Consider the following 27,680-nt stretch of genomic DNA (forward strand, 5'->3'; position numbering starts at 1 on the left):
AGAAGGTAGAAAAAAGTCAGGGACACAGATAACTCTGTACTTGATTTTGACCAACAAGAAAGGAGTGCTTAAATTTAGTTATGGAAGAGATACTGAATGACCAGGGCACAATCATCTTTTTAAACAAGTAAATATATTGCCACACCTTATTGAAAAATAACTACTATGTGCCCTATTGATACCAGTGACTTTGAGGAGCAGATATAGAAATATAAATTTAATAATATCAAGATTTTTATCTTTCGTTACCACATTGTTAGCATTGCATTATTTTAGAAATATTTCAAAGAGATAATAAGAAAACTATATACCAAGATTCATCAATGACTTTGTTTATCAACTTGCTAGAAAAACAGCAAAACTGATCATCAATTCCCTGCAAACCGTGCTAAGCTTGCCTTGCAGCACAGTGCTTCAAACCTAGTCTCTAGTGAATATTACTCAACTGTTGACTTGTTTGTCTTAATTCATTTTGAGGAGTGACTTCAAAAATAAAAGAAAAACTTAACAAATGACTTATCCTTGTCCCTTCTATTCCTTTTGCTAAACAATGTTCCATATTCCATATGCGTAACATGAAAAATGATTCTCTAGGATTGATAACTTAAGGTTGGAATTTCAAATATTTTAGGAATCTCAGATGCACCATCACCCTACTGTTAGGAGGCAATAGTAAAAAATCTAACCTGAGGATTTCACAGATTCACAAAGGGTTTTCACGGAAAGGAGTTCTGCTGTTATGACTTATAAAAATAGTTGATTGTCCTCATTGTTTCTGAATCCATATGAATTCAGACACTTCTGTAAGTTTCTTGGAGAAAGGTTAACAATAGTGTTAAGACGTCATTTTACTGAGAGATTCAAAAATGAAGCATTTACTGGCTGATTTTTAGAAAATATTAACTTGAGTGCTGCAACCAACACAAAGTACTGGTTCCATATTTCTTATGCAATCAAAGAAGATTATGTGCAAGAACAAATTGCTGTTTTGCAAACAGACTGCAGATGAAGGTAAGAGCATTTCTCTGGAAACATAGGACTGACTTGCTATGTTTAAGTAACGTAAACAAAAACCTAGAGATATCAATGATACAGTTAAGAGAGGGTTTGGTGATTATCACATACTTAATACCATATCAGTCTAATTATATCGCCTAACAGATAAGGCATTAATAAACATTCTAAATGGTTTCTGGCTAAGGCCTGTGGGTAATTTACATAACGCATGTATTTATAGAAGACCTCTTTTCACCAATGAATATATTTACTTCTCAGAGATAAATTTCAAATTGCATAACTGAAGTGTGCAAACACTATGTGGCAAAATATGTCAAAAGAAGCAACACAGACTGGAATCTTTCCCACATATATGAATATTCGGTATCTATGTAGATTCAGATATGAGAAACAGTGCAGCTGTTATTGGCAACTGACTTACCAGTACTTGTAAGGAAGTTAACGTTTCTCATTACACCTTCTGTGTAAGCCCCTGGCTCGTAACCGTCCATTTCACCCGTGACGATGTGAGCAACTCTTGCTGCCCGGCCTCTGATAGCACCCGCAGCACGGTCTAAATTATCAGCATCCTGGTCTCTTAAGGCTATGATACACTTGTTGACATCTTCCAAGATATGGCTTTCTGTAAGTAAATCAATCAAATTAGTTTTTGTGTGTGTGTGTTTAAAAATCATACAAATCTAGCAGATTGTAATTATGTTAACTTCTGACTTCAGATAGAGTGCACATTGGAAATGGAAGATTTTGAGAATTATAAGAAAATTGGAGACATATTTTGCATACATCCCTTTACTCTTTAATAGCAAAATCCATGAAATATAACATGTTACATTTTAAGAGAAATTTGTATTGACTGTATATTATTTTAGATTCTAGTTCCAGTAGATTAGATTTCCAGAGTGGCACAGAGGTGGAAATTAAAGACAGTTTCTAGATTAAAATGAAAATAAAGTATGTGATGATGAAATGCTACATTGTGAATGAAAGCAATATTATACAGATTATAAAACTTATATATAATAAAGAAAAGATTGATTTAAACAAATGAATTCCAGAGAAAGTTGCCTACACTGAAGAGTGTCTCCTGATCTCCTCCTCTCCATTCTTCTTTAGATGACTAGGGCATGAACATAGCAGGAAGTTTAAAACATACACATAAAACAAGTATAACAATATGATCTCAGTAATTCCAGGACATATCATTAATTCTCTTTCTCTCTCTTTTTGTCTCTCTCACTCTCTCTTTCTGTCCCAATCTGCTTGCGTATATGTGTTGACTATGTGTGTGTTTTGAGCTACAGAGGAGCTCTTCAGTTTCCTTACAGAGTCACACTTTCCTCTTATTGTACAGAAAATAAAATCTGTCTGGGTGTGGTGGCTCACACCTGATATCCTAGCACTTGGGGAGACCTAGGAAGGAGGATGACTTGGGGCCAGAAGTTCAAGACCAGCCTGGGCAGCACAGCAATACCCTTTCTTTACAACAAAATAAATTTACCCAGGAGTAGCAGCATGTCGCTGTAGTCCTAGTTACTTGGGAGGCTGAGGTGGGAGGATTGATTGAGCCCAGGAGTTAGAGGCTGCAGTGAGCTTTGATCACGCCACTACACTCCAGCCTGGATAATAGAGTGAGGCTCTATCTATCTATCTATCTATCTATCTATCTATCTTAAATTAAATATACATATTTAAAATTTAAGTGTATTTATAAATATAACATTATTTATTCATATATTTCATAATGATATGTTCCGGAATTACTGAGATTTTATTGTTTAATTGTTTTCTGTGAATGTTTTAAGGAAATAGTTATTAAAGATATTAAGTGGGGATTCATGTGATAAAGCCAGAAGCCAAAACACTAAATATATCCTAAATATATATGCACCCAATACAGAAGCACCCAGAATCATAAAGCAAGTCCTTAGAGACCTAGAAAGAGACTTAGACTCCCACACAATAATAATGGGAGACTTTAACACCCCACTGTCAATATTAGACAGATCAATGAGACAGAAGGTTAACAAGGATATCCAGGACCTGAACTCAGTTCTGCAATAAGCAGACCTAATAGACATAATTGTTGAAAAAAGAAAATAAAGTCAAACTACCATTGAATATGGTCCCTGTTAACCTTCTGAGACATGGCTTCTGTTATTCTGTTATACATATTTTATGATTTCCAAAATCGTTCATGATCTTCCATGTCTCTGTCCTTGGGCATATTAAAACCTTGGTCTAGACAATCTGTCCCCTTTGACCTGCTTGCTCAACTCCTACTATTCTTTCAAGCCACTAGGCAAATGTTCCTGCCTCAGGAAATCCATGCTGACTTCCTCATTCCCTACAACAAAACCAACTTTGTTCCATGTTGTTTGGGATTCACATAAAATGGTATATGCTCTTCGATTAGAGATTCTTCCTGTGTTTTAATTATTTACTTATAAAACTCTCTCTCTCTTGTAGAATTTGAAATATATCTGAGGGAAAGAATTTTATCTTATTCCTCGAGGTATTCTATATACTACCTGTTATAATCCTTGGTACCTGTTAGGCTAACAAGAATGCTTGTTGAATGAATGAATGAATGAATGAATGAAGCTCTCATAAGACATTCTTAAATCATGGGTTATGAACATAAGTAAACACTATCTGTGATCTGAAATTAGGTAAATTTAACCCATATTAGGGACATTCAAAGTCACTTACATGAAAAATATTAAACACTAAAAATCTTCATTATAAATTAACTAGGGCTTTAACCTAATTTGTAGCATTCAGTTATGAATGTATCATTAAAGCCTACAGTAAATACAGTCACGGTCCAATCTCAACAGAAAGCATATGTATATTCTCATATTTCCCCTGGAACAGAAGTACAGGTTTGAGTTTAGAAGGCATAATAATCATCAATTTTTACGAAGTCCACAGATGTACACTTTAATGACACATTAAGAAGCTACCATTTTCAAGTACATTGGTAAGATCTTTTTTCAAAAAAACAAATGCAACATATATGTATTCTATGAATGTTTACTCTGTATTCACTAAGGTGCTCAATTTTATATTGCAGAGCTATTTTTCTTAGTCCTATACAAGTGAAAGAATATTTACAGAAAAAAACAATGTCCATTCTTGGAAGATTGATAATATGTAATAAACTCTGTAATTTCTCTTTAATTAAAGATGAAATGATAGCTTGTACAAACTATGTTTTCCTAGTGAATTTTGCAGAGGAGAAAATATACAAAGATATTCACTAACAATGAATGAGTAGTCACCTCTTCTGTAGAAGTATGATCTATATGCCCATGAATGTATTATTTAATGCAGTTAATAATAATATAGCAAGAATTTTTCTTTTTTTGTTGTTGTTGTTGTTTGGCTGTAAAGAAGGTTGTGTGATTACTGCTCACAATTAAATAATGCTGTCAGAAGCCCTGGTGTTAAATATTGTTGAAGAATTATAGAGGTAAGGTCAGATGTGGAAATAAAAGTCTTATATAAACATATACGATATAAAAAATAATAAGTGAAATAAGTGAAAAGAATCTATAACCAGACTTAACCCAAAGCAGCTATAGTAAGAATGTTGGAGAAGATTTATAAATGATCTTTGAAATTTCTAAGATTAAATATAGCACAAAAGAATTGGAAAAGGTTCACAAATTTCGTATTATTGTGACACTTTCCCATTACCCTGAATGCTTTACAGAATGCTACCAACAACTATTTGCATGAGGCTTAAACATAGAATGCCAGAAAAAGAAAATCAAAATGTTAGGTACTTCCCACATACGCATAATAACTAAACATTAAGCGGCTTCTTAAAAATGATTATTTCTCTGCTATTTATATTTCTGGTGAATTTAAGTGGCTAAAAGACCTTCATGAAGGCTTGAATTTTTATGCCCAACTATACAGCCCTTAAACTTTTAGGAAAGAAGAAAATGCCAAATACCTTGTATATAACTTCCTACTGTTGAATCTCTTTAGACTTTGCTGCTAATGGAATGGCTTTACTATTTAAACACAGCAAAAGTCATTTGGCTCTCTCCTCAAATAATTTTTTTTCTGAAGTAGATGCACTTGAGCTCAACAAATGCATCATTTAAAAAATGAGGTTAAAAGAAAGAATATGTTATTATAGAACAAGCACATTTAGAATACTATGGTTTGAAGGATTGTCACACAGCAAAGATTTTTCTTAACAGCTTCAGAGTATCAGCTTAACATTTGCTCTGAGGTGAGGGGTGGAATGTCCTGGTGTTAGCGCAAATGCTGAAATGCATTCATTTAAGAACAGAGAATTGTTGAATTATTAGCAATTTCTATCAATCATTTTATGGCCATCTTGAGATGCAAAGGGTGATTTCTATTATGTTGGAAAATAGTAATACACAGGATAATAAAGGAACTGATCTTTGACTAAAAGGTACTTTGGTGCAAGCTTTTTTTGGTGCAAGCTTCTCTGGCTAACTCCAACTTCAGTCACTATAGGAAGTGTAGCACAATAAAATTTTGAAATGCATTTTTTAAATTATAATTTTTTCTAGCTGTTCAGTTTCACATATATATGTATATATAAACAACTATGTATATGTGTGTGTGTGTGTGTGTATGTGTACATATATATATATAGAGAGAGAGAGAGAGATTCTCCTTCTGTCACCCAGGATGGGGTGCAGTGCCGTAATCATAGCTCATTGCAACCTCAAACTCCTAGGCCCAAGTGATCATTCCATCTCAGGCTCTCAAGTAGCTAGAACTACAGGAACTCACCGCCATGCATGGCTGTTCTAATTTTTTATAGAGAGAGGGTCTTGCTATGTTGCTCAGGCTGGTATCAAACTCCTTGCCTCAAGCGATTCTCCTACCTCAGGTTCCCAAAGTGTTGAGATTACTGGAGAGAGCCTCTGCACCTGGCCAGTTTTCAACAATTAAAGCCAGAATTTTAAGGTCAAATATATTGCCCCAGGGAAAGTAGAAAATAAACAAAATTCAGTGAGAACAAAATGTTAAATCATTGGCTTTCGACAGTCAAAGTAGAATTTTATAAATCTACAGTCCAGAGAACAGACTGAAAGTAGAGGCACATTTTTGTTGCAAAAGCTAGACTTGGTTGAGGGGTAAAAGTTTCTGCTTTTAATTCCTGAAGTGGGATTTTGAATATATCAACAGCAAAGCCTTAAGGGGAAGAGAGTTTATGCTGTAATCCATCAAGCAAGAAATGATACACTAACAACAGTTTCCTCCCGATATCTAGATATGCAAGAAAAAGATGCAGAGAAGAGAAGAAGAGAGAAAAAGATATTAACTAGTTTTTCTAGAGAAACTGACTATAATGCAAAATAGATTGAATTTTCTAAATTGTCAAGATTAAGTTTAGCTACCCAGTGTATATGAGCTCAGAGAATTAAGCTAAATTTAATTATTAAAAAACAAGTTTCCATTTTTGCATACCTGGTTCCATAGCTATAAATTAAAAACACATTACACAGGCAACTACACAAATGTTCAACAAACAAAAACAAGAACACAGTAATTTTTCTTTCCTATTTACCCAAAAAACATGAAACTAAAAAGCAAATAGAATGCATTACTATGTGAGCTAATTGTTGTTTACCTATCTACTTAAAGATGGTCAAAATTTGTTTGGCAAGAGTTTGATTATGATGATTGGTTTCCAAATTAAACAATATCCCACAGAAAGATCTCAGCAAAAACTAGCTTGAGAATACAGAGTATGCATACAGTTAAATGTAAAATGTAAAGTTCCTTCTTCCTCTTTTACCTCCTAAATCCTTTCTTCTGTCTCTTCTCTCCTAAGTCTTAATATATGTTAGAAAATGTGATGATATAAAAAATAAAGCACAGTCCCTGTCTGCAAAGGGTTCACAATCTAGTAACCAGAAAATAAAGCACTTTTTATTTTATTGTCTTTTATTCTGCCCAATACAATAGTCAAAATTGTAGTCACTTTGTAATTTTACAAAAGTTTTGTTAAACTTTAACAAAATTTGCCCAGTTTCTTTGCACTGCAAACTGTTTATTCTTGAGCTTTTAGACAGCTCGAATTTACTTGTCTTACTTTTGACAATAATAAAAAGAAAAATAAAGTCCAATATTGCTATTTCCAAGCCAATTATCAACAATACTTCTACAAACTCTGCAGCACTTATTCACGCACAATTCTATAGAAAAACACACACACAAACAAAAAGAAAGTCATTGAAGCCTTCATATTTCTCTTGGTATGTCTTAAGTAGGCTCTTGTAACAACTTGTGAAGTTGTTAAGAAATTTATCAAAAGCTTGGAAATAGAAAAAAATGGACTATTGCTTGTCCTTTCAATGTCCTGCTGAACAGATATTGCAATCAGGCCCACCTGGCAAATATCTAATTCTCCAGGAGTGTATCTTTGTTCCACTTGCTATTAGTGCTGATTAGGGTATTTTAAAACTCTGTAAAGGATAATGCTCTTTTTTTAAAAAGACTCTGATGACCATGTAAATGATTCTTGTTACAAAAAGTGTTATTTTCACAGAAAAGATAATCCTAAAGGCTACAGCTTCATTGCTCTGTAGGACATTAACCAGTTTTGTTTCTAAATGAGAAATTTTATTGAACCATTCTTTATCTAAATTTTTTAAACAAGGTTTTCATTTTAGTGCCTCTCAAAAATAAAATTTTTGACACATGTTCATGTTAAATTTGTAAAACTCATGCCTTCAAATTTAGAAAACTATCCATAGACTGTATACCTTGACTTGGAAGCGACTGATTTTTCAATTAAAGTGCTATCCAGAAGAAAAGATATAAAGCAAACATTTTATGTTAAATCATAAACCTATATTTAAAATGCAGAACTACAAAGCTTCTATAAGATAACAGAGAAGAAACTCTAGGTGATCTTGGGTTTGGCAAGAACTTTTAAAATATAACACCAAAAACATAATTAACAAAATTTTTTAAAAAAAGAATACATTGGACTTCATAAAAATGTAAAACTTCTACTCTGCAAAAGACACTTAAAAGAATACAAAGATGCTGGGCACCGTGGCTATGCCTGTAATCCCAGCACTTTGGGAGGCTGAGGTGGGTAGATCACAAGGTCAGGAGTTTGAGACCATCTTGGCCAATATGGTGAAACCCATCTCTACTTTAAAAATACAAAAATTAGCCAGGCGTGGTGGTGCATGCCTGTAGTTCTAGTGATTTGGGAGGTTGAGGCAGAAGAATCACTTGAACCTGGGAGGTGGAGGTTGCAGTGAGCTGAGATCACACCACTGCACTTCAGCCTGGGTGACAGAGTGAGACCCCATCTCAAAAAAAAAAAAAAAAAAAAAAAAAAGCCACAGACTGGAAGATAACATCTGCAAAACACCTATCTGATGCAGGACTGGTATCGAGGATGTATAAATAATTCTTAAAATTCAATAATAAGAAAACAATTCAATTAAAAAATAAGCAAAAGATATGAGCAGACACCTCACCAAAGACATACAGATGACAAATAAGGACACAAAAAAATGGGCAACATCATTTATCATCAAGGAATTTCAATTCAAAACAACACACTGCACATCTATTAGAATGACTAAAATTTAAAACACTGATAACACCAACCGTGAAAATGTAGAGCAGTAAGAACTCTCGTTCGTCGCTGAAGAGGACGCAAAATGGCATTTTGGAAGACAGTTTGGAATGCCACTTTGGAAGAGATTTCAGCAGTTGCTTACAAAAGTAAACATGCTTCTACTATACAATCCAGCAACCATACCTTGGTATTTACCCAGATAAATTTAAAACTTACATTCACACAAAACCTGCACATGTGTCTTTATAGCAGTTTTATTTGTAACTGCCAAAACTTAGATGCAACCAACGTGTTCTTCAGTAGATGAACGGATAAACTGGAACACTCAGTCAACGGAATGTACAAAAAGCGATGCAAAATGATTTATCAAGCCAAGAAAAGACATGCAGGAAATTTAAATGCATACTGCTAATGAAAGAAGTCCATTTGAAAGGCTACATACTGTACGATTGCAATTACATGTCATTCTGGAAATGGCAAAGCTACAGGGATAATAAAATTGCTAGGGAGGGTAGAATGTATAGGTAGAGTAAAGGGGATTTTCCAGGTAGTAAAACTATTCTGTGTAATACTGCAATGGTAAATACATGTTAATATATATTTGTCAAAATCCATAGAATTTACAACACAAGGTGAACCCTACTGTAAACTGTAGGATTTACTTAATAATAATATATCAGTATTGGTTCATCAATAGTAACAATAAAGGATGTTCTTCAAACATTCTACATTCAGTGTCAAGTCCATTTAAGACCTTAAATAAGCCCTGTTTAGCTTCTAAAATAGGAATAAAAATATTCAATCACATACATTATTTACAGATGTCTACAAATAATGAATTAGGAATTGTGAACATACTACAGTTTTCTGAGACTATAACTAAGGAAAAGTTTGGTCCTATTCTTTCCCCAAGTTTCTAGCCTTCACACAGTAACACCTTCTGGTTGACAAGTGGTTTCTTCGAGTTTTTAACAAATACTGTTTCAGTCTCTCTTCTTCTCCAGGCACTGTGCTAGGTAACAGATACATAATATTTTGTTTAATTCCCATAATAATTCCAAGAGATAGTTCTGTTACATTTCATTTTTATAGTTGAAGCAAAATGGAGCCTTTGAGCAGATAAATATCTTCTCCAAATTCATAAAGTTATAGTAATTTGAGTCATAACTCAAAATCGAGGTTTATCTAACCTAAGTGTCTATAAAAATGCTAAAGTCTCATCTGATTTCGAAATAAGGTGATTCTATAACTATATTATTCAGCTATTCCAAATGTATAATGGGAAGGGAAAATTATGGTTTGAAATATTTTCTAAATTTTATAGAAATGGTACAAAAGATTTTTTATGCTATTATAATCTATAGCTGAATGCATTATAAGTTTTCACATTAATTTTCATTGGGCATAAGATAATCAGCTATGTATTTTAGAAGGATAATTTTAATTCTACAAAGCTCACATTGACTATGCTCTGGTAATGTTAACATTCTGGATCTGTAATCAGGAGCCATCATAGCTAGAGGGAACCTCAAGCATTCTAGAGACATCACCAGGAAGGTGGCCATGTAAGAATAAATAAACAAATGAAGTTTAGTGCCTTAGCTACTTAGCTATTCTGGTGTAGGAGCTAAAGTCTAAGTTATTGCATTTTATGGCATTCTTATCCTGACAAAATAAACAAACAGAAAAAGTGAAACAAACCTCAGGCATTCTCACTCAGACCATACTCTTTTTCCATCTACTCCTCTACTACTGAGCTTTTTCATGTTAATTGTCCCATTGCTTCCTCTCCCATAGACTGAGAACCTATTAACATCTAATAACAAAGCACTGGGTAAGAAAAAAAAAAGAAGAAAGCTTTCAGGATATTACCAGATTGAACATCAGGACTGTCAGCAGGAACAGACAGTAGTGAGCAGTTCTCTCATAATATGCAATAAAACCATTCAAGTCTTGCACACTGGATGCTAATGTTGGATGCCTCTGTTGCTGGATTGTCTTATCAAAAACAGTCGGTATTCAATCGGGTACTATTCCTTTTTCATAGTTCAAAATATGGAATAACTTGAGCGTCCAATTTTGAAATCTATACTTTCAGGCACAGAAAAGCAAATCCCAGTACTGTTTAAAATAACCTTCTAAAGATATATGACACATATAGCAGAAAAGAAACCCTAAACAAAGTACGTAAAATGCAAATGTACAGATAAAATTAAGAGTAAATGAGTTGTTAATAACCTGGTAAATTTTACTAAGTTTTTATTTATTTTTCCCCTCAGAATAATAAGTATATATACAGTTAAAATATCTTTACTACCTTCTAAAATACAGTATCTCTCCACGCGGGAAAAAGAGGCTATTAGTAGATATATGTCTTGGGGAAGTTCACTTCCCTAGTCAATGAATTAATTTTAAAGTCAAGTACAGCATCCTTTTGCTAAAATTTATTTTTCTCTTATATTTTGCTGTCAAGTGAACAAAAATTGTCAGAACAGATCTCTCTCTGTGAGACAAATTCTCTTCAGCATCATTTGTAATTGTTTCAAGGAAACCATAACTAAAAACTTGAATTTACCACACGTATAACAAAGGAGTGTATAAGGTTAAAAGCAAACACAGGGTGTGATTTTTTTTTTTCCCATGCCCAAATCAGTGTCATTCACAAAATATTCTGTATCACCATGATTGTTTTTATCATATGTAAATTGCTATAAAACTACATGGAATTGGACAACAAATTACAAAGACTAATAAAAAACACAAGGTAAAAAGATATGATTTGAAAGGTACCATGTTTTCAGAAATTCAATATAGTTCATCTTAACTCAGATTTCCAAAAAGTCTATACTTATTATTTACCTTTCCATGGAGTTTGTCCATGAACCTGCCACAAAACTTTCTAGAAGATTCTCTAACGGATCCTAATCATAGCCATCCAGTAACCTCTGAACAAGATTCCAATTTTACCAGCATCAGTAATTGTTCTCTTAAGAATTCTCTATTTCTTGATACTCTGTAATTTTTATTTATTTATTTATATTATTTCAGATCCGGGGGGTTCATGTCCAGGATTGTGTAACAGTGAGGTTTGGGCTTCTAGTGTACCCATCAACCACAGAGTAAAAATGATACCCAATAGGTAATTTTTCAGTTCTCTCCTGCTCCTACTCTTCCCCCTTTTGGAGTTTGCATTGTGTGTTATTTCCATCTTCATGTCTACGTGTACCCATTGTTTAGTTCCCACTTATAAGTGAGAACTTGTGGTACTTGATTTTCTGTTTCTCAGTTATTTCACTAGATTAATGGCGTCCAGCACCATTTATATTGCTGGCAAAATACATTATTTCATTCTTTTTAATGGCTGTGTAGTATTCCATATATATATACACACACCATATTTTCTCTATGCAATCAAATAATAGAATACAAAGATACGTATTTATATACTATTATTTTATTTTCTAATTTAACCCTGAAACAATATACAGGAGTCAAAATCTTATTAAACTGAATAAACTAGACTTATTTAGATATTAAAAGAGGGATACTAAAAGTCCCTATTGGTTATACTGAACCCATTTTATCCTAATAAGTGGAATGTTATCAGGAAAAATAATTAATGATGTAGTTTACTGAACTTAATTTTAAAAAGTATTGAAATACCTTAGTAAGATTTTCATGGATTAAAATTTTAAGACAGTGATTATATTTTCACCTCAATTATAAGTTGGGTATCCACGTGAAAGTGACACCTTAGGTTTCTGACATGTATTAAAACCTTGTAAATGAACTCAGTTTATAGCAGATCCAGAAATGTTTATGAGTAATTTAACCACGGCTTCCCAACAATTCATTGGAATAGTTATTAAGCATTTTAAAGAAATGAGTTCATGTTTTGGTAAAGTTAGATCAGGAAATAATAGTTCCCAAATTATCACCCTCAAGCAATTCCATTTCTAGTAAATAGTCCCCAAATTATGATCCTAAAAGAAATTCCATTTCTAGTAAAGAAGATGCTTTCCTATGCATACGTAAGTTTACAGATTCATGTCAAAATAAAGTTTAAACCACAACTACTGATTGAAGTGAAACAATGATTTTAATTTATAATGCAAACCAACCATTGGTGAACACAAATAATTATTTAATTTAATAGAATGTAACAAATCAATATAAGCTTTTTGCTTATAAAGTAATTACATAAAAAAGATGCTTATGACATAATTTTAAGTGAAAAAAATTAGGCTATGTATCTATTAAGTAGGACCTTCATTTAAAATTCATGTAAAATTCAAATAAAATTCATTTATTTCTCTACAATATACCACATACCTTTTAAGAAAAACGTATGGAAGGAAATTTCCAAACTCCTAATTGTAGTTTTCAATAAATAGTGGCATTATGAGTAGTTTTTATGCTTTAAAGAATTTATATATTTTTCATAAAATAATATTGCATGCAGTAATACATATGCATTACTATTTTAAGATTACTATTAAAATTATACTCTATCCTTGATTAGCCATTGTTATTAAACAGAGAACTCTTATAGGTAAGGCTTAGGGAACTAAGCAAACTACCATTTATTAACATTTATATATTGCTGAATATAATATTGATACCCACAGACAAGGCTTAACATCCTTAGTTCTTCCAGTATTGTTTTCCTCTCTCTTTGCACACCAAATGATAGTAATTCCAAAGTGATATTTTTCATTCAACTAGTACTTACATATATATATTCACATGGTATATTCATTCATTCAATTTATGTTTCATTGAATAATGATATATTCATTTTAATGTGTATTTGCAGAGTTCCTACTACAAGGTATTTTGTGAGGTGTAGAGAAAGTTCAAGATAAACAACTCGCTGTCTTCACTTTAAAAGAACTCACAATCTAGTCATAGAAATAAGCACCTAAAGAAATGACTCCCAGGAACATGACAAATGCCATAAAGTACATGGGTAAACGATGCTAGACCATTTCTTTTTCCGATGACATACTTACTTTTTCCATATGTGTACATTGTTGCATTATGTACTATGAATTGTCCCACTGGGATCAGACTGATCACAATGTGTGCATCTTGGTCTTTATGAAAATAATTTTTTAAAAGCTTATTGTGTATTTACAAATTCCTGGATGACTGTGGGAATAGAGGGTGGGACAATTTTCCTATCAAAATCATAAGCATATATTTAATAGTCATTGCTGACAAGAGTTATTAAGAGTTTGAAGACAAGTAATTGACTTACTGTGAGAGTTATTACTAGAGTAATATTTATATAAAAGATATTTTCTTATGAGAGTTTTATGTTACATAACCAATCTACAAATAGTATTTTATCACGTCTTATATGTTTATATTCTCTTTTTTTTCTTTGCACATTTTAAGTATTTTTAGTTGGCTCTTTCACAACTTGCAAAGTACAATTCATGGCCTTTGTGTACACGATTTTAGTTTTGTTTAGATCAGATTTATGAAAAGAGTGGCATGAAAATTAAAAATCTTCCTTGTTAAAGATAGGAACACCAATAGTTCTCTTATTTCCTAATTATGTGCTCAAGAACAAATTTTTTGTCTAATACAGAAACTTGGAAAGTGAAAACTGGCATGAATAGCAGTCATATGCCCAGTAGTTACAATGATTGCATGGGATCACTATAATGTATCTATGGTATTGTATTTAGAAGAAATTCGTGACAGGACTCAAACATGATGAAAGACAGTAGCACAGAGAACACATATACATATAAGGATCACAGTAGGAGAAACCAGTGGAGGTACTGTAATGAGGCCAGTGATAATAAAATCAGGAAGAAAGTTAACATGACAGCAAAAGCACTGATAGAAATGAGAGGTAAAGTATGGAAAAGATAGATAAAACATGAAACAGAACACATTTCTTTTTTAGTGTTAAGACTAAATTAAAAGCAGAGAAATTATAATCTTATTTTATTCAATTCAAGATCTTCAATGAAGATATTAAATTTCTTTTAAAAATGCAAAGAGCCCAGTTAGCCTACATAGCTTATTCTCCTTTTAGTTCTAAACCTCCACTGTCAGACCATCTAATCAAACCATCTTGTACAAATTCAGTGTTATTATCTCAGCAACCTTGCCTGGAAGGCCATTCCTTGCATTTAAGCATCTCTGCATGAAAAACAGATTCACAACATCTGGTCTGATTTCCTTTTCCGTTAGTTTTCATTTTGTTGCCTCTTCGATTTTATTTTCTTTTCCAATCATGTCTGTTGAACTGAAAATAGTAATTTCACTGGTATCTATGTTCTTTATTTTACTTTCTATTTTTAGGGTTAGAGGTCTACCCTGTTGCTTAAGGTTAGTTGTAAAATAATAATTTGGGGGACTATAATTACCCTTGTTTTCTTCATACAATTTCAAATGTCGACATAAGCTTTATTTTCTTATAGTATTATTCACACCAAATACCTGAGTTAAAATTGACTGCGAATATTTTCTCAATGCTGTGTACATCCATGGGCTCTGATTTATTTTCCTTTCCTGCATCTGATTGCCTCTTGTGTCTTCTGTGCCAGTGAATTTTCAACATTTTAAGAAAGAAACTGATCACTTACAACAATATTATTTTAACAGAAAAACACCACAAGAGATATATAATATTATAACCTGAACGATAAACATAATACTTGACTTTGACGTCAACAATAAGTAAATGCATGCATATGGCACCCTACATTCCACCATAATGTATTCTGTGGTGCATGCGTGAAAAGTGAAGATGCTATATATTATAAAATCACATTAAAGGACCAAAATAAGAACTGGACTATTTTTCTCACACTTAATATATCATCTGCTATCAAAGAAAATCAAGCCAAAATGCAAAATTTCTTTGTTCCTTATCCTACTATACAGATCTATGCTATCATCTAAAAAAAAATGTTGTGTGAGACCTAATATCATTATATTTTCAATGAATAGTTACATGTGGTGAATTTAATCATGTTCCAGTGCTACTGCTTTCTCTGTAACTGACTTATATGACATATGTTCAGTTCTTGAAGTGTTAATTTTTATAATTTGCTGTCAGGTGCCAGGAAAAAATATATCCCCTGATACTGATAATGTCACTTTTCTGTTCCAACAAACCTAAGTTTATGCCACTTGTTTATAAGTTATATATGTCAAAATCATCTCCTTGTCAAAACAGCAAACTTTGAAGATGAACTCACAAATATACTAATAATTTACAATGGCTCAAAAAAACTAAGATCCTAAAGGCATACACATATGCATATGCATATTCACACAGACATATATACATGCATATATATATATGCTTTTTATAGCCTATTAAATTTAGTATTTATAAGACTAATCCTGAAGCTAAGAAGCTAATAATAAATTAAAACAAAACGAAGAATCAAAACATGTTTACAAAGAAAATATAAAAAATAGAAAAGAAGAACACAAATAAACCAACTATAAGGTTCAAGAGAATTACCATTAATATCCTACAGATTTGTCACTATACTTTCTGGCAGCCAAGGCAAAAGAGGAACATAATCTGTTGGAACATGAGATAATTAGTAATTTTTATCATTTGTTTTTTATATAACTTAAATATTCTCTTTGCCAAGCTCTTTTGCCCCAATGGATAGCTTTGAAGATCCTATACTATAAATGGGTTATTGACTGAGGGATTTAATGGCAAATGAAATCAATAATACCTACAGTAAGCTCTTCAAGCTGTCGATATTGGCATGTGTGAGAAAGAGTGATAGATATAGATATAGATATAGATAGATAATATATAAACAGATATATATATATATATATAATACATATATTCATAAGTGGCAGCTCTGTTTCCAACTCTCTCGCCTGTCAATTCTATAACTGCATGTCATAGGTAATTTGGAAACAAAATCTCTGGTAGTTTTATCCTTCTCTTCCCAGATATAATATGAACTTGTCTCATTAAGAAATTTTTGAAGTGGCTGGGCGTGGTGACTCATGTCTGTAATCCCAGCCTTTTGGGAGGCCGAGGCGGGCGGATCACGAGGTCAGGAGATTGAGACCAACCATGACTAACACGGTAAAACCCCGTCTCTACTAAAAATACAAAAAATTAGCCAGGTGTGGTGGCGGGCGCCTGTAGTCCCAGCTACTCGGGAGGCTGAGGCAGAAGAATGGCGGGAACCTGGGAGGTGGAGCTTCCAGTGAGCTGAGATCGCGCCACGGCACTCCAGACTGGAGCGACAGAGCGAGACTCCATCTCAAAAACAAAAAGAAATAAAGAAATGTTTGAGTTGACTCACTTTACTTATTTCTTTCAATAGACAGATAGCTATATCTATCAGTTTTATTTTATTGCTGATTATTCAACTTTTGATACCTATTTTCTCTTCCAACAGCTTTACATAAAATCAAGGTGCTCTTTGACTTCCCTATGGATGAATATGTCTTACTAGTGTAATTGGGTGTGACATATACAAAGACAACACAGATACAGAAATAAGCCTGGTACCTATGGTCTGATAAGTCCTGGGAGTATTCTGAATTGGAAATCGGGGATTACAATCATTCTGAAAAGACCACAGAATATAGAGAAGCAATCAAATAAAGAGAGGCATTAACATATAGATAAACTATGTGGTCTTATTGTTAGAATACTCGATTGTTGTTTTGGCTTTGCTGCTTACTAGTTCTATAAACTTAGATAAAGTGTTAACCGTAAACTTGCATTTCCTCATTAATAAAATGTGATTAATAAGATTGACAGTCTCTGAGACTGTTGTAAGTATTAAATAAAAATATACATATAGGTTGGGTGCAGTGGCTTATTTCTATAATCCAGCACTCTGGGAAGCTGAGGCTGGTGGACTGTTTGAGGCCAGGAGTTTAAGACCAGCCTGGCCAACACGGCAAAACCTCGTCTCTACTAAAAATACAAAAATTAGCCATGCATGGTGGTGTGTGCCTGTAATCCCAGCTACTCCGGAGGCTGAGGCACAAGAATTACTGAGGCAGAGGTTGCAGTGAGCCAAGATCATGCCAGTGCACTTCAGCCTGGGTGACAGAGCTAGACTCTGTCTCAAACCCCCCCCCCCCCCACACACACACACACACACACCATAGTAGCTGGCATCTAGTAGGCATGCAAATATTGATTGTTTGCATGTTGACTTTACTTTTGCAAGTTGGTTCCATCATTAAATTATTCCATTTCTTTTTTCTTTTTTTTTTGTTTGAGATGGAGTCTTGCACTGGCACTCAGACTGGAGTGCAGTGGTGCAATCTCGGCTCACTGCAACCTTAGCCTCCCAGGTTTAAGCGATTCTCCTGCCTCAGTCTCCCAAGTAGCTGGAATTACAGGTGTCCACCATGACGCCTGACTAATTTTTTTGTATTTTTAGCAGAAATAGGGTTTCACTATGTTGGCCAGACTGGTCTCGAACTCGTGACCTCGTGATCTGCCCAGCTCAGCCTTCCAAAGTGCTGGGATTACAGGCATGAGCCACCACACCCAGCCTCTTTTATTTTTTCTAGTGGTAAATAGAATAGCTCAATAATGAGGTTAAACTGCTCAAAGTGGAAAATACTCAATGTCCGTATTATAAGTTTATTCAGTTTAGAGGTACATTTAAACAGGTAATTAAAATACCATGAGGCAAAAATAATAACTGATTTCATCTCATATGAATGTGAAATACCTCAGATAAAATTCATTTGTTCAATATAATGGTAATTATTTCATGCTGTGTTTTATGTTACTGATAATTCAGGGAACCTAAGAAAGTAATTACTAGTACAACAGACATGTAATATTAAAGAGACTGTACTGAATTAAATTATTTGTATTTTTATTATGAGAGCTATTGGTTAGATGCATAGAGTTTATTAATGCTCTTGCTGTTCAACCCTCTTTACCTGTATATTTCCCTGCTGACTGTGATTTCCTTGAGGAAAAATACTTCATCTTCTTCATTTATTAAATGTTCAGTACCAAACAGAGTGTCAGGAATATAATAAACATTCAATAAAAGTTGTTGAAATGAACCAATATTATGCACTGGCATTTTCTTACATTTTATTTCATTAATTACTTTGCAAATTATATTCAGTTTACTCATACGTCAATATATTAATAGTTAACAGAGCCCTAAAATATTATTGAGACACAGCAGGGTAACCACTTTTTAAGAGCCTATGTACCTCAATCATGGAAATAAAGACAAATTCTGAGTTTTTTGGAGGGAAATTCTAAGAACCTAGTTAGTCCTAGAAATAAATAAGGAACTTGTTAAACAAGAAGATAATCGTAGCCTAAAACAACAGCCAAGGAAGTGAAAGTTCCAGAGATGTTTGCTTTCCCCTTAGATACTAATGATAACATCTTAATGTCACTGAGTTGTCTTTCAGAAACTTGAACTCTCACAAGGAACCCCCTTCCTAAGGAATCCACTGGAATGAAGACTGCAGATTAGGGGAAGTGAAGACTGAACTTTAATCACCGTATTTGTTCCAAGTTTTTCTTGAGGGCTTTGGAGAAAGTCACTCCCCCTACCCAAAGAATATTTTTCTATTCACTCCAATTTTTAAACAGACTTCTCTGCCTTAACCAATTGCAAATCAGAAAATCATTGAATCTACCTATGACCTGTAAGCCCCTGCTTCAAGACATCCCACTCTTTTACACCTAAACCAATGTGTAACCTCCGTGTATTATTTATGGCTTTGCCTGTAGCTTTTGCTTTCCTGACATTTACCCCTGCCTTTAACCATCCTTATGTGCAAGCCATCAAGGAGATCAGGATTTAAGCATTTAGCTGCCTGGTCCTCCTTGCTTGACACTCTGTAATGAAAGCCTTTCTTTCTATCACTATCCTGGTGTAGCACGATACAGACTAATACACTATCTTGTGTATTAGTCCATTCTTAACACTGCTATAAAGACATACCTGAGACCGGGTAATTGATAAAGAAGGGTTTTAATTGACTCACAGTTCCACATGGCTGGGGAGGACTCAAGAAACTTAAAATCATGGCGGAAGGCGAAGGAGAAGCAAGCACTCCCTACATGGAGGCAGGAGCAGAGGCAAATGCCAAACACTTTTAAACCATCAGATCTCATGAGAACTGCCTCACTGTCATGAGAGCAGCATGGACGGAACTGCCCCCATGATCCAATCACTTCCCACCATGTCCCTCCCTCAACACATGGGGATTACAATTCAAGATGAGATTTGGGTGGAGACACAGAGCCAAACCATATCAACTGGATTTACTGCACAGGGCGAGCAGACCTCAGTTTGGTCCTAGAACGTTATTGGCAAGACAGCTACAATATAATCCACTTCATTAATAAACTGCCCCGGCAAAATCATGACAGTAAGAGAAAACTGACATACTTGACTCCATCTTGCTTCTGACCTCTAAGCTGTCCTTGGTCATTCCTGGGCATCAACCAAGCTAACTTTGAGAGGAATTTATAATTAACTTTGAAACAAAAATGATAATATTCCCTCCCTAAAACTAACTCCTCCTTGTTTGGGGACTGAAACGGTCTTTGTAAGACTGAGAGGCCACAAGATAGATGTAGTTTCTAAAATCACTTACTGGTCAGGAGCCATGTGGCCAGAGGTCACAAGATTTGTGACCTTCAAAATTGTTCCTATATATAACATCACTACTGTGGAACCTCAGATTTTTTTTTTCCAGATGTTTTTCAGACTGACCACAACTGGACTCATGACTCTTGAATTTACTGGTCTTGTTGTCTCACTCAGAGGCAGACTCAGTACCTGAGGACCATTTTCCACACCTTTATGATTTTATCACCAACCAATCAGTAGCACCCATAACCTAAATCCTTGACCGCCAGATTGTCCATTAAAACCCCCTAACTTCCAAGCCTTCAGAGAGGCTGATTTGACCAACAGTCCAGGTTCTCCTACATGGGCCAGCTTCAGGTCAATTAAACTCGTTCGCTACTGCAATGCTGTGGTCTCAGTAGTTTGATTTTGTTTGTGCAGCAGACAGAAAGAACCTGTTACATGATTGACTAAACTCCTAGCACATATCTATTGAGATTCTAATATGTGCTGATCACTTTGCTACTTTCAAGGTAAAGCATAACAGTACTTTTTAATGTCCTGACTGTCTTAATGTCCTGACTGTCTTGAGCTTAAAGTCCTTTAGGAGAAAGAGATACTAAATTAAATAACAAGTATAAAACTAACAACACTTTGCCTAATGTTATCTTAGAGAACAACGTGTGAATACATTCACGTAAGATGGTTACCTAAGACACTTTAGATCAAACTTGTCCAACCTGCAGCCCTGTTGTCCAGGACAGCTTTGAATGTGGTGCTGTCCAACACAAATTTGCAAACTTTCTTAAAATATTGAAGTTTTTCTTGTGGGCTTTTTTTTTTTTTTTTTTTGCACATCGGCTATCATTAGTGTTAGTGTATTATATGTGTGGTCCAACACTTCTTCTTCCAATGTGGCCCAGGGAAGCCGAAAGATTGGACACTCCTGCTTTAGATGCATGAAAAATGGCTAGAGGCAGAACATTCCAAGGAGAGGGGAGATGTGGGAGAACTAAGCGTGATGCCCTAAAGCCAGGGTGAGTATGGCAGAATTGTATAATCATCTCCTGCCTTTGCCCTAAGGCCAGGGTGAGTTTGGTAGGAAGAAATACAGAAGAGTTAAGCAACTTCTAAAGGATGCTGTTTCAATAGTATGATCAATCAGAGTTTAACATTATAATGGACAATGAATGAGTGTCTAAATACAGATTCCAATAAATTTGGACTCTGAAAATGTTTAGAGTCAACCATGATTGCACTCCTTGCTACACAGCTGTGGCTTACATCTAATCAAAGTTTTTGATAGATTGCTTGACACAGAAAACCTATGGTTGTGGTGTTAAATTAGGTAATTTATATTAAATAAGTGACCTGATGTCTAGAACATAATGTATTCTCAATAAATTTATTTATTAACAATAAATTGTGTTAATATTCCAACTAATAAATTACTTAAGAAAAATATATTGAATACAGTGCTAAATGATTGTAATCAACTAACTTTAAACAGTGCATCTAATTTCAAGTGTTTCCTTTTGTTTTTAAGATTGTCTCAAAATGAGGTACATTGACCCCCATCATTGCCATTTGCATCCAATTAAATCCAATGTTCTTCTCTTATATATGAGTAATACAAGAATCCTATACATTTTTCCAACTTGAAACCACAATATCTCCTGAACTTTTCCTCTGGTGGCTTGCTTTGGGTAACACTAGCAACTGAATTTCCTATTCTTTTGCTGCATATCATATTTGAACCATACATCATAATGTACTTGACTCAGATGTCTGGTGTTCCTGTCCTGTGCTGCACTAGCTTGCAAGGTCTTGCTTTTTCTTGGAAACCTGCCGCTTAAAATAGATTTCAAACTAAACCTCCTGGTTTTGTAATTTGCTCCAAGTCTACTCTCTTGGACAGAATATCAGTAACTGGATTTGCCACATTTTTTCCTTTTATCATACTGACTACCAGGGTGGAAATAGTCATATATTGAAAGTAGCATCCTTTCAGACTGCCTTGTCTGCCTACATATACATTTTAACTTTTTAGTCTCACTACACAGTGGAAAGATAGAGGCAAAAATGGGTTTCTCTGAAATCACTATCAGCAATGTTATCTCTCTTCAAGAAGAACAAAAAAGGATATTATTAAACAGCAGTTAATGACAATGAAAAAAGGGGCTGAGAACTAATGAAAATAATTTTGAGGAATATTCTCTAACTATATGCATTATCTTGACTCCCAAAGAAGACCTGCCTCCACTTTTGAGGACCATCATTTAGAATGGGCACGAGACATAACTCAGTGGTTTGACGAAGAAGTGATGATAGAGATTCTTTCATCTCTTCATTTGTAGGCACTCTTCTTCATCACCACCACAAAGAATAAGAATGGAATACAAAATACTGTGGGGGTTTTTATGTCCATTGAAAAGCTTTTTCCAGTTCAATGTCCTTGTTCTATAAGCTTTCTTGTTGCCTGGATTTCCAGTGTTCCAGGGAAATTTTCAAAATTTATATGAATTTGTTTTCCATATCAATGACTGAGTCTTAAACCTAAAACTATATGAAGAAAAGTCTTTATAGTTATAATAATAAGCTAATGTTGAATACTTGTACATACAAGGCATTGTTCATATATTATTAATTCCATTAATCTTCCAAATGACACAAAGAGATAATTAGTATCATTACTTTCATTCTTATCAAAGATATAGAGACAAACAGTAATAAGCAACCTGCTCCAAGTTCAAATACCAATATATTAAGTGGTATAGAGTTAGGATTAAATCTGGACAATTCAACTCAAGACCTCTTACTCTAAACCACTTCTCGATGCTGCTACTCTTACATAATTATGTCATTATAAGAATATAGATAGTATAATGATATAGATAATTTTTCCATGACTATTTAGTGAAATAACCATACTTATATCTTCCTCATTGCAAAAGCAGATCGTTTTGATATGTTTTGCTTTCTTAAGTTTTAAAAGGTTTCTGAATAAAACTTTCTTTCAAAGGATTTTATTTACTTAGAACTAATTAATTTACCCTTTTATTAAACAATATGAATTTTCTCCTCAAAGGGCCCCTCTGATACTCATAAATGTCTATCCTCCGACTTTCCAAGAATATCAAACACCAGCCAGCAGATTTATGGGATAGTGGAAAACACCCAATTACTTCCGGCAGAATGCTTTCTTAAAAGTGCATGTATTCTAACCATATAGGGAATTTAAACAACTGTGCTTAAAACAAAAGAAAAAAAAAAAAAGGAAAGGAAGATTTGAGTCAATTCATCATTTTTATTATGTATTCTCAACTCAACCCGAAACACATCTAAAAAAAACTATATTTTAGTGACATTTACTACTACTTTGCCACTCCACTTTTAAAGCAGGCTATGTGAATATCAAGTGAATGGACCTGCTTCTGTACAACATCCATGAGAAATATCTAGCAGTGATAATAATAATAATAACAATTTTAAAACTCTGAACACTGCTTTTAGATTACTCCAGATATTTGAATATTCCTTTTCTTTCTTATTTCTTTAATTAGCTGTGGTTTTGATATGAGACATATATTCATTTGAAGCTAAAAGACCACTTTCACAACTTTTACATATATGTGTGTGTGTGTGTGTATATATATATATATATATATTTTTTTTTTTTTTTGGGGGGGGGGGGACAGAGTCTCGCTCTGTTGCCCAGGCTGGAGTGCAGTGGCATGATCTCGGCTCACTACCACCTCTGCCTCCTGGGTTCAAGCGATTCTCCTGCCTCAGTCTCCCGAGTAAATGGGATTAAAGGTGCCCACCACCATGCCTGGGTAATTTTTGTATTTTTAGTAGAGATGAGGTTTCACCATCTTGTCCAGGCTGGTCCCGATCTCCTGACCTTGTGATCTACCCACCCTGGCCTCCCAAAGTGCTGGGATTACAGGCGTGAGAAACCACACCCGGCCAACTTTTACATATTTTTAAATGTTTTCACTCATTATTTGCAGTTCTGTTCTAACACATAAATTATAATCTTTCCTGGTATCAATGGGGAGCTTGTTCTACAACCCCAATGGATACCAAAATCCACAGATGGTGAAGTTCCTGGTGTAAAATGATACAGTATTTGCAAATAACCTATGTGCATCCTCACATACACTTGAAGTAATCTCTGAGTTAATTATAATACCTAATGAAATGCCTACACATCACTTCATTTGTATGGATTCAACATCGTACTCAATGTACAGGCAAATTCAAGTTTTGTTTTTTGAAAATTTGTAAAACTTTTATTTTCAAATTTTTTTTTTCCTTAGTTGGTTGAATGCACAAATATGGAACCCATGGATATGGAAATCCAACTGTACCTTTTAAATCTCCATTTTGTATACAATCCTTATTTTCCAAATGATGGCCTTTTTTCTCTCCTTCAAATGTAAAATGATAGTTCATTAAACCATTTCTTTATTTTCATAGAGTATGTCATATTTTAGTCACAAAACCTCTACCACATGACAGAGGGGGCACCTAATCATTCTCATTGGCACACAAGGTCTTGTTAAAATTGTAAAGTGGACAAATATTCTCTTCAATACCCTTCTATCTTTATCTCATCTTTTAATGTTCCTTCTTCCAAACCCCAAATTTTAATTGTCCTTAAGCTATCCAAAGTATCCTACCTAGGTCAGCCATAAGGTTCTTCTTGATACATACATAATCCTCTAACTTTCCATTTATTCTTTCAATAATACTCTTACTCTTTAGTGAATATAGCCTTGGCAATCAACGTTTGGATTAAAGAAATTTACACTGAAATGTCAATGACTGTAATTTGGATATCTAATGACTATATTAAACATTTTAAAAGAACAGTGTGTAGAACCTAGCTGAAATGAATATATAATTTATAGACTGGAATGGAGAGATATTTTTCAATTGGACAGTTCTTCATACCAATCTTTTTCTATATGAGCAGGCCACAACCACACATATCTCATTTTCTTGACAGACTCCTGAGGGCTTAAGTTGAACTAGAATATATGAAATAACCTCAAATAGCATTGGCATATCTTTTTGCTAATTGGTACAGTATACCGAGACAAAATTATTAAATTTCTGGAGTTATCCTGTCAGCCAAATTATTTTTCAACCAAGTCCACTTCTATTGACATTTTCTGGGTATTCTACATATCTCTCATTTTCCAAATAGTGAATCTGCCTCTAGAAATATGGCTAATAAGGATGGCTTCAAATCAAATAGTTAACCTGCTTCTAGAAATATGGTTAATGAGGGTGGGTTCAATGGGAAATTCCTGGGAAAGTCTGAGTAATTGAGAAGCGGTCAAAGAGAAATTTGGGGATTTGAGAATTTAGATCGCTCTAACTTTGCTTTATGATTTTAGTCTGCTTAACATGGCTTCTGAATTTTCACTTCACCTCACCTCATCCTCTTCAATCTAATTCTACAGAGAATTTTCTAACTGTTCCAAAGAAATATTATTTATTTTTTATACTTTAAGTTCTAGGGTACATGTGCACAACATGCAGGTTTGTTACATATGTATACATGTGCCATGTTGGTGTGCTACACCCATCAACTCGTTAGCACCAAGCAACTCGTCATTTACATCAGGTATAACTCCCAGTGCCATCCCTCTCCTCTCCCCGCTCCCCATAATAGGCCCCTGTGTGTGATGTTCCCCTTCCTATGTCCAAGTGATCTCATTGTTCAATTCTCACCTATGAGTGAGAACATGCAGTGTTTGGTTTTCTGTTCTTGCAATAGTTTGCTGAGAATGATGGCTTCCAGCTGCATCCATGTCCCTACAAAGGACACGAACTCATCCTTTTTTATGACTGCATAGTATTCCATGGTGTATATGTGCCACATTTTCTTAATCCAGTCTGTCACTGATGGACATTTGGGTTGATTCCAAGTCTTTGCTATTGTGAATAGTGCCGCAATAAACATACGTGTGCATGTGTCTTTATAGCAGCATGATTTATACTCCTTTGGGTATATACCTAGTAATGCAATGGCTGGGTCATATGGTATTTCTAGTTCTAGATCATTGAGGAATCATCATACTGTTTTCCACAACGGTTGAACATCCTCTCCAGCCCCTGTTGTTTCCTGACTTTTTAATGATTGCCATTCTAACTGGTGTGAGATGGTATCTCATTGTGGTTTTGATTTGCATTTCTCTGATGGTCAGTGATGACGAGCATTTTTTCGTGTGTCTGTTGGCTGTATGAATGTCTTCTTTTGAGAAATGTTTGTTCATATCCTTTGCCCACTTTTTGATGCGGTTGTTTTTTTTCTTGAAAATCTGTTTGAGTTATTTGTAGGTTCTGGATATTAGCCCTTTGTCAGATGAGTAGATTGCAATAATTTTCTCCCATTCTGTAGGTTGCCTGTTCACTCTGATGGTAGTTTCTTTTGCTGTGCAGAAGCTCTTTAGTTTAATTAGATCCCATTTGTCAATTTTGGCTTTTGTTGCCGTTGCTTTTGGTGTTTTACACATGAAGTCCTTGCCCATGCCTATGTCCTGAATGGTATTACCTAGGTTTTCTTCTAGGGTTTTTATGATATTAGGTCTAACATTTAAGTCTCTAATCCATCTTGAATTAATTTTCATATAAGAAGTAAGGAAAGGATCCAGTTTCAGCTTTCTACTTATGGCTAGCCAATTTTCCCAGCACCATTTCTTAAATAGGGAATCCTTTCCCCATTTCTTGTTTTTGTCAGGTTTGTCAAAGATCAGATGGCTGCAGATGTGTGGTATTATTTCTGAGGGCTCTTTTCTGTTCCATTGGTCTATATCTCTGTTTTGGTACCAGTATCATGCTGTTTTGGTTACTGTAGCCTTATATTATAGTTTGAAGTCAGGTAGCGTGATGCCTCCAGCTTTGTTCTTTTGACTTAGGATTGTCTTGGCAATGCGGGGTCTTTTTTGGTTCCATATGAACTTTAAAGTAGTTTTTTCCAATTCTGTGAAGAAAGTCATTGGTAGCTTGATGGAGATGGCATTGAATTGTAAATTACCTTGGGCAGTATGGCCATTTTATTTAAGAAGGATAGAGATGAACCTGGGATTCTTCCTGGCACAGTAGTTACTGTGTGGAAACCAGGAGACATAATGTAATCATAATAAAATAAATATAGCCAAATGTAGTGGTGCAGTGTGATAAATGACATCTATTATGAAGTTTGATTTTGTGGAATTTTAATGTGAAAATGCTTTGGGAAATCCAGAACTCAACGGATATATTCTGATAGTAGCAAGACCATAACTATACAATAGGAAACATTGTCTTCTAGCTGAAGTTACTAAAGAGACATTTAGTTTATGGATTAAACAGTAAAACAAGACAGGATTGATAATATTTTCAGAATTTTAATATTAGGTTAACACCTAGAACTTAAAATGCAACATTTAAAACCAAGAATCTGATTATATAGAATTAGA

At 34.3% G+C, this 27,680-nt stretch overlaps 1 protein-coding gene across 2 annotated transcripts in view; it reads right to left on the reverse strand.

Annotated features, from left to right (window-relative positions):
- Positions 1–27,680, reverse strand: part of CTNNA3 (catenin alpha 3) — a 1,813,915-nt gene that overhangs the window by 474,904 nt on the left and 1,311,331 nt on the right. For both annotated transcript variants that reach the window (XM_023205116.1, XM_023205115.1), the window contains exon 12: positions 1,439–1,639. In XM_023205116.1, the coding sequence (XP_023060884.1) occupies positions 1,439–1,639 (201 nt within the window). The remainder of the gene's footprint in view (positions 1–1,438; positions 1,640–27,680) is intronic.

Source organism: Piliocolobus tephrosceles, chromosome 9 (genome assembly GCF_002776525.5).
Source record: "Piliocolobus tephrosceles isolate RC106 chromosome 9, ASM277652v3, whole genome shotgun sequence".
NCBI classification, from domain to species: Eukaryota; Metazoa; Chordata; class Mammalia; order Primates; family Cercopithecidae; genus Piliocolobus; species Piliocolobus tephrosceles.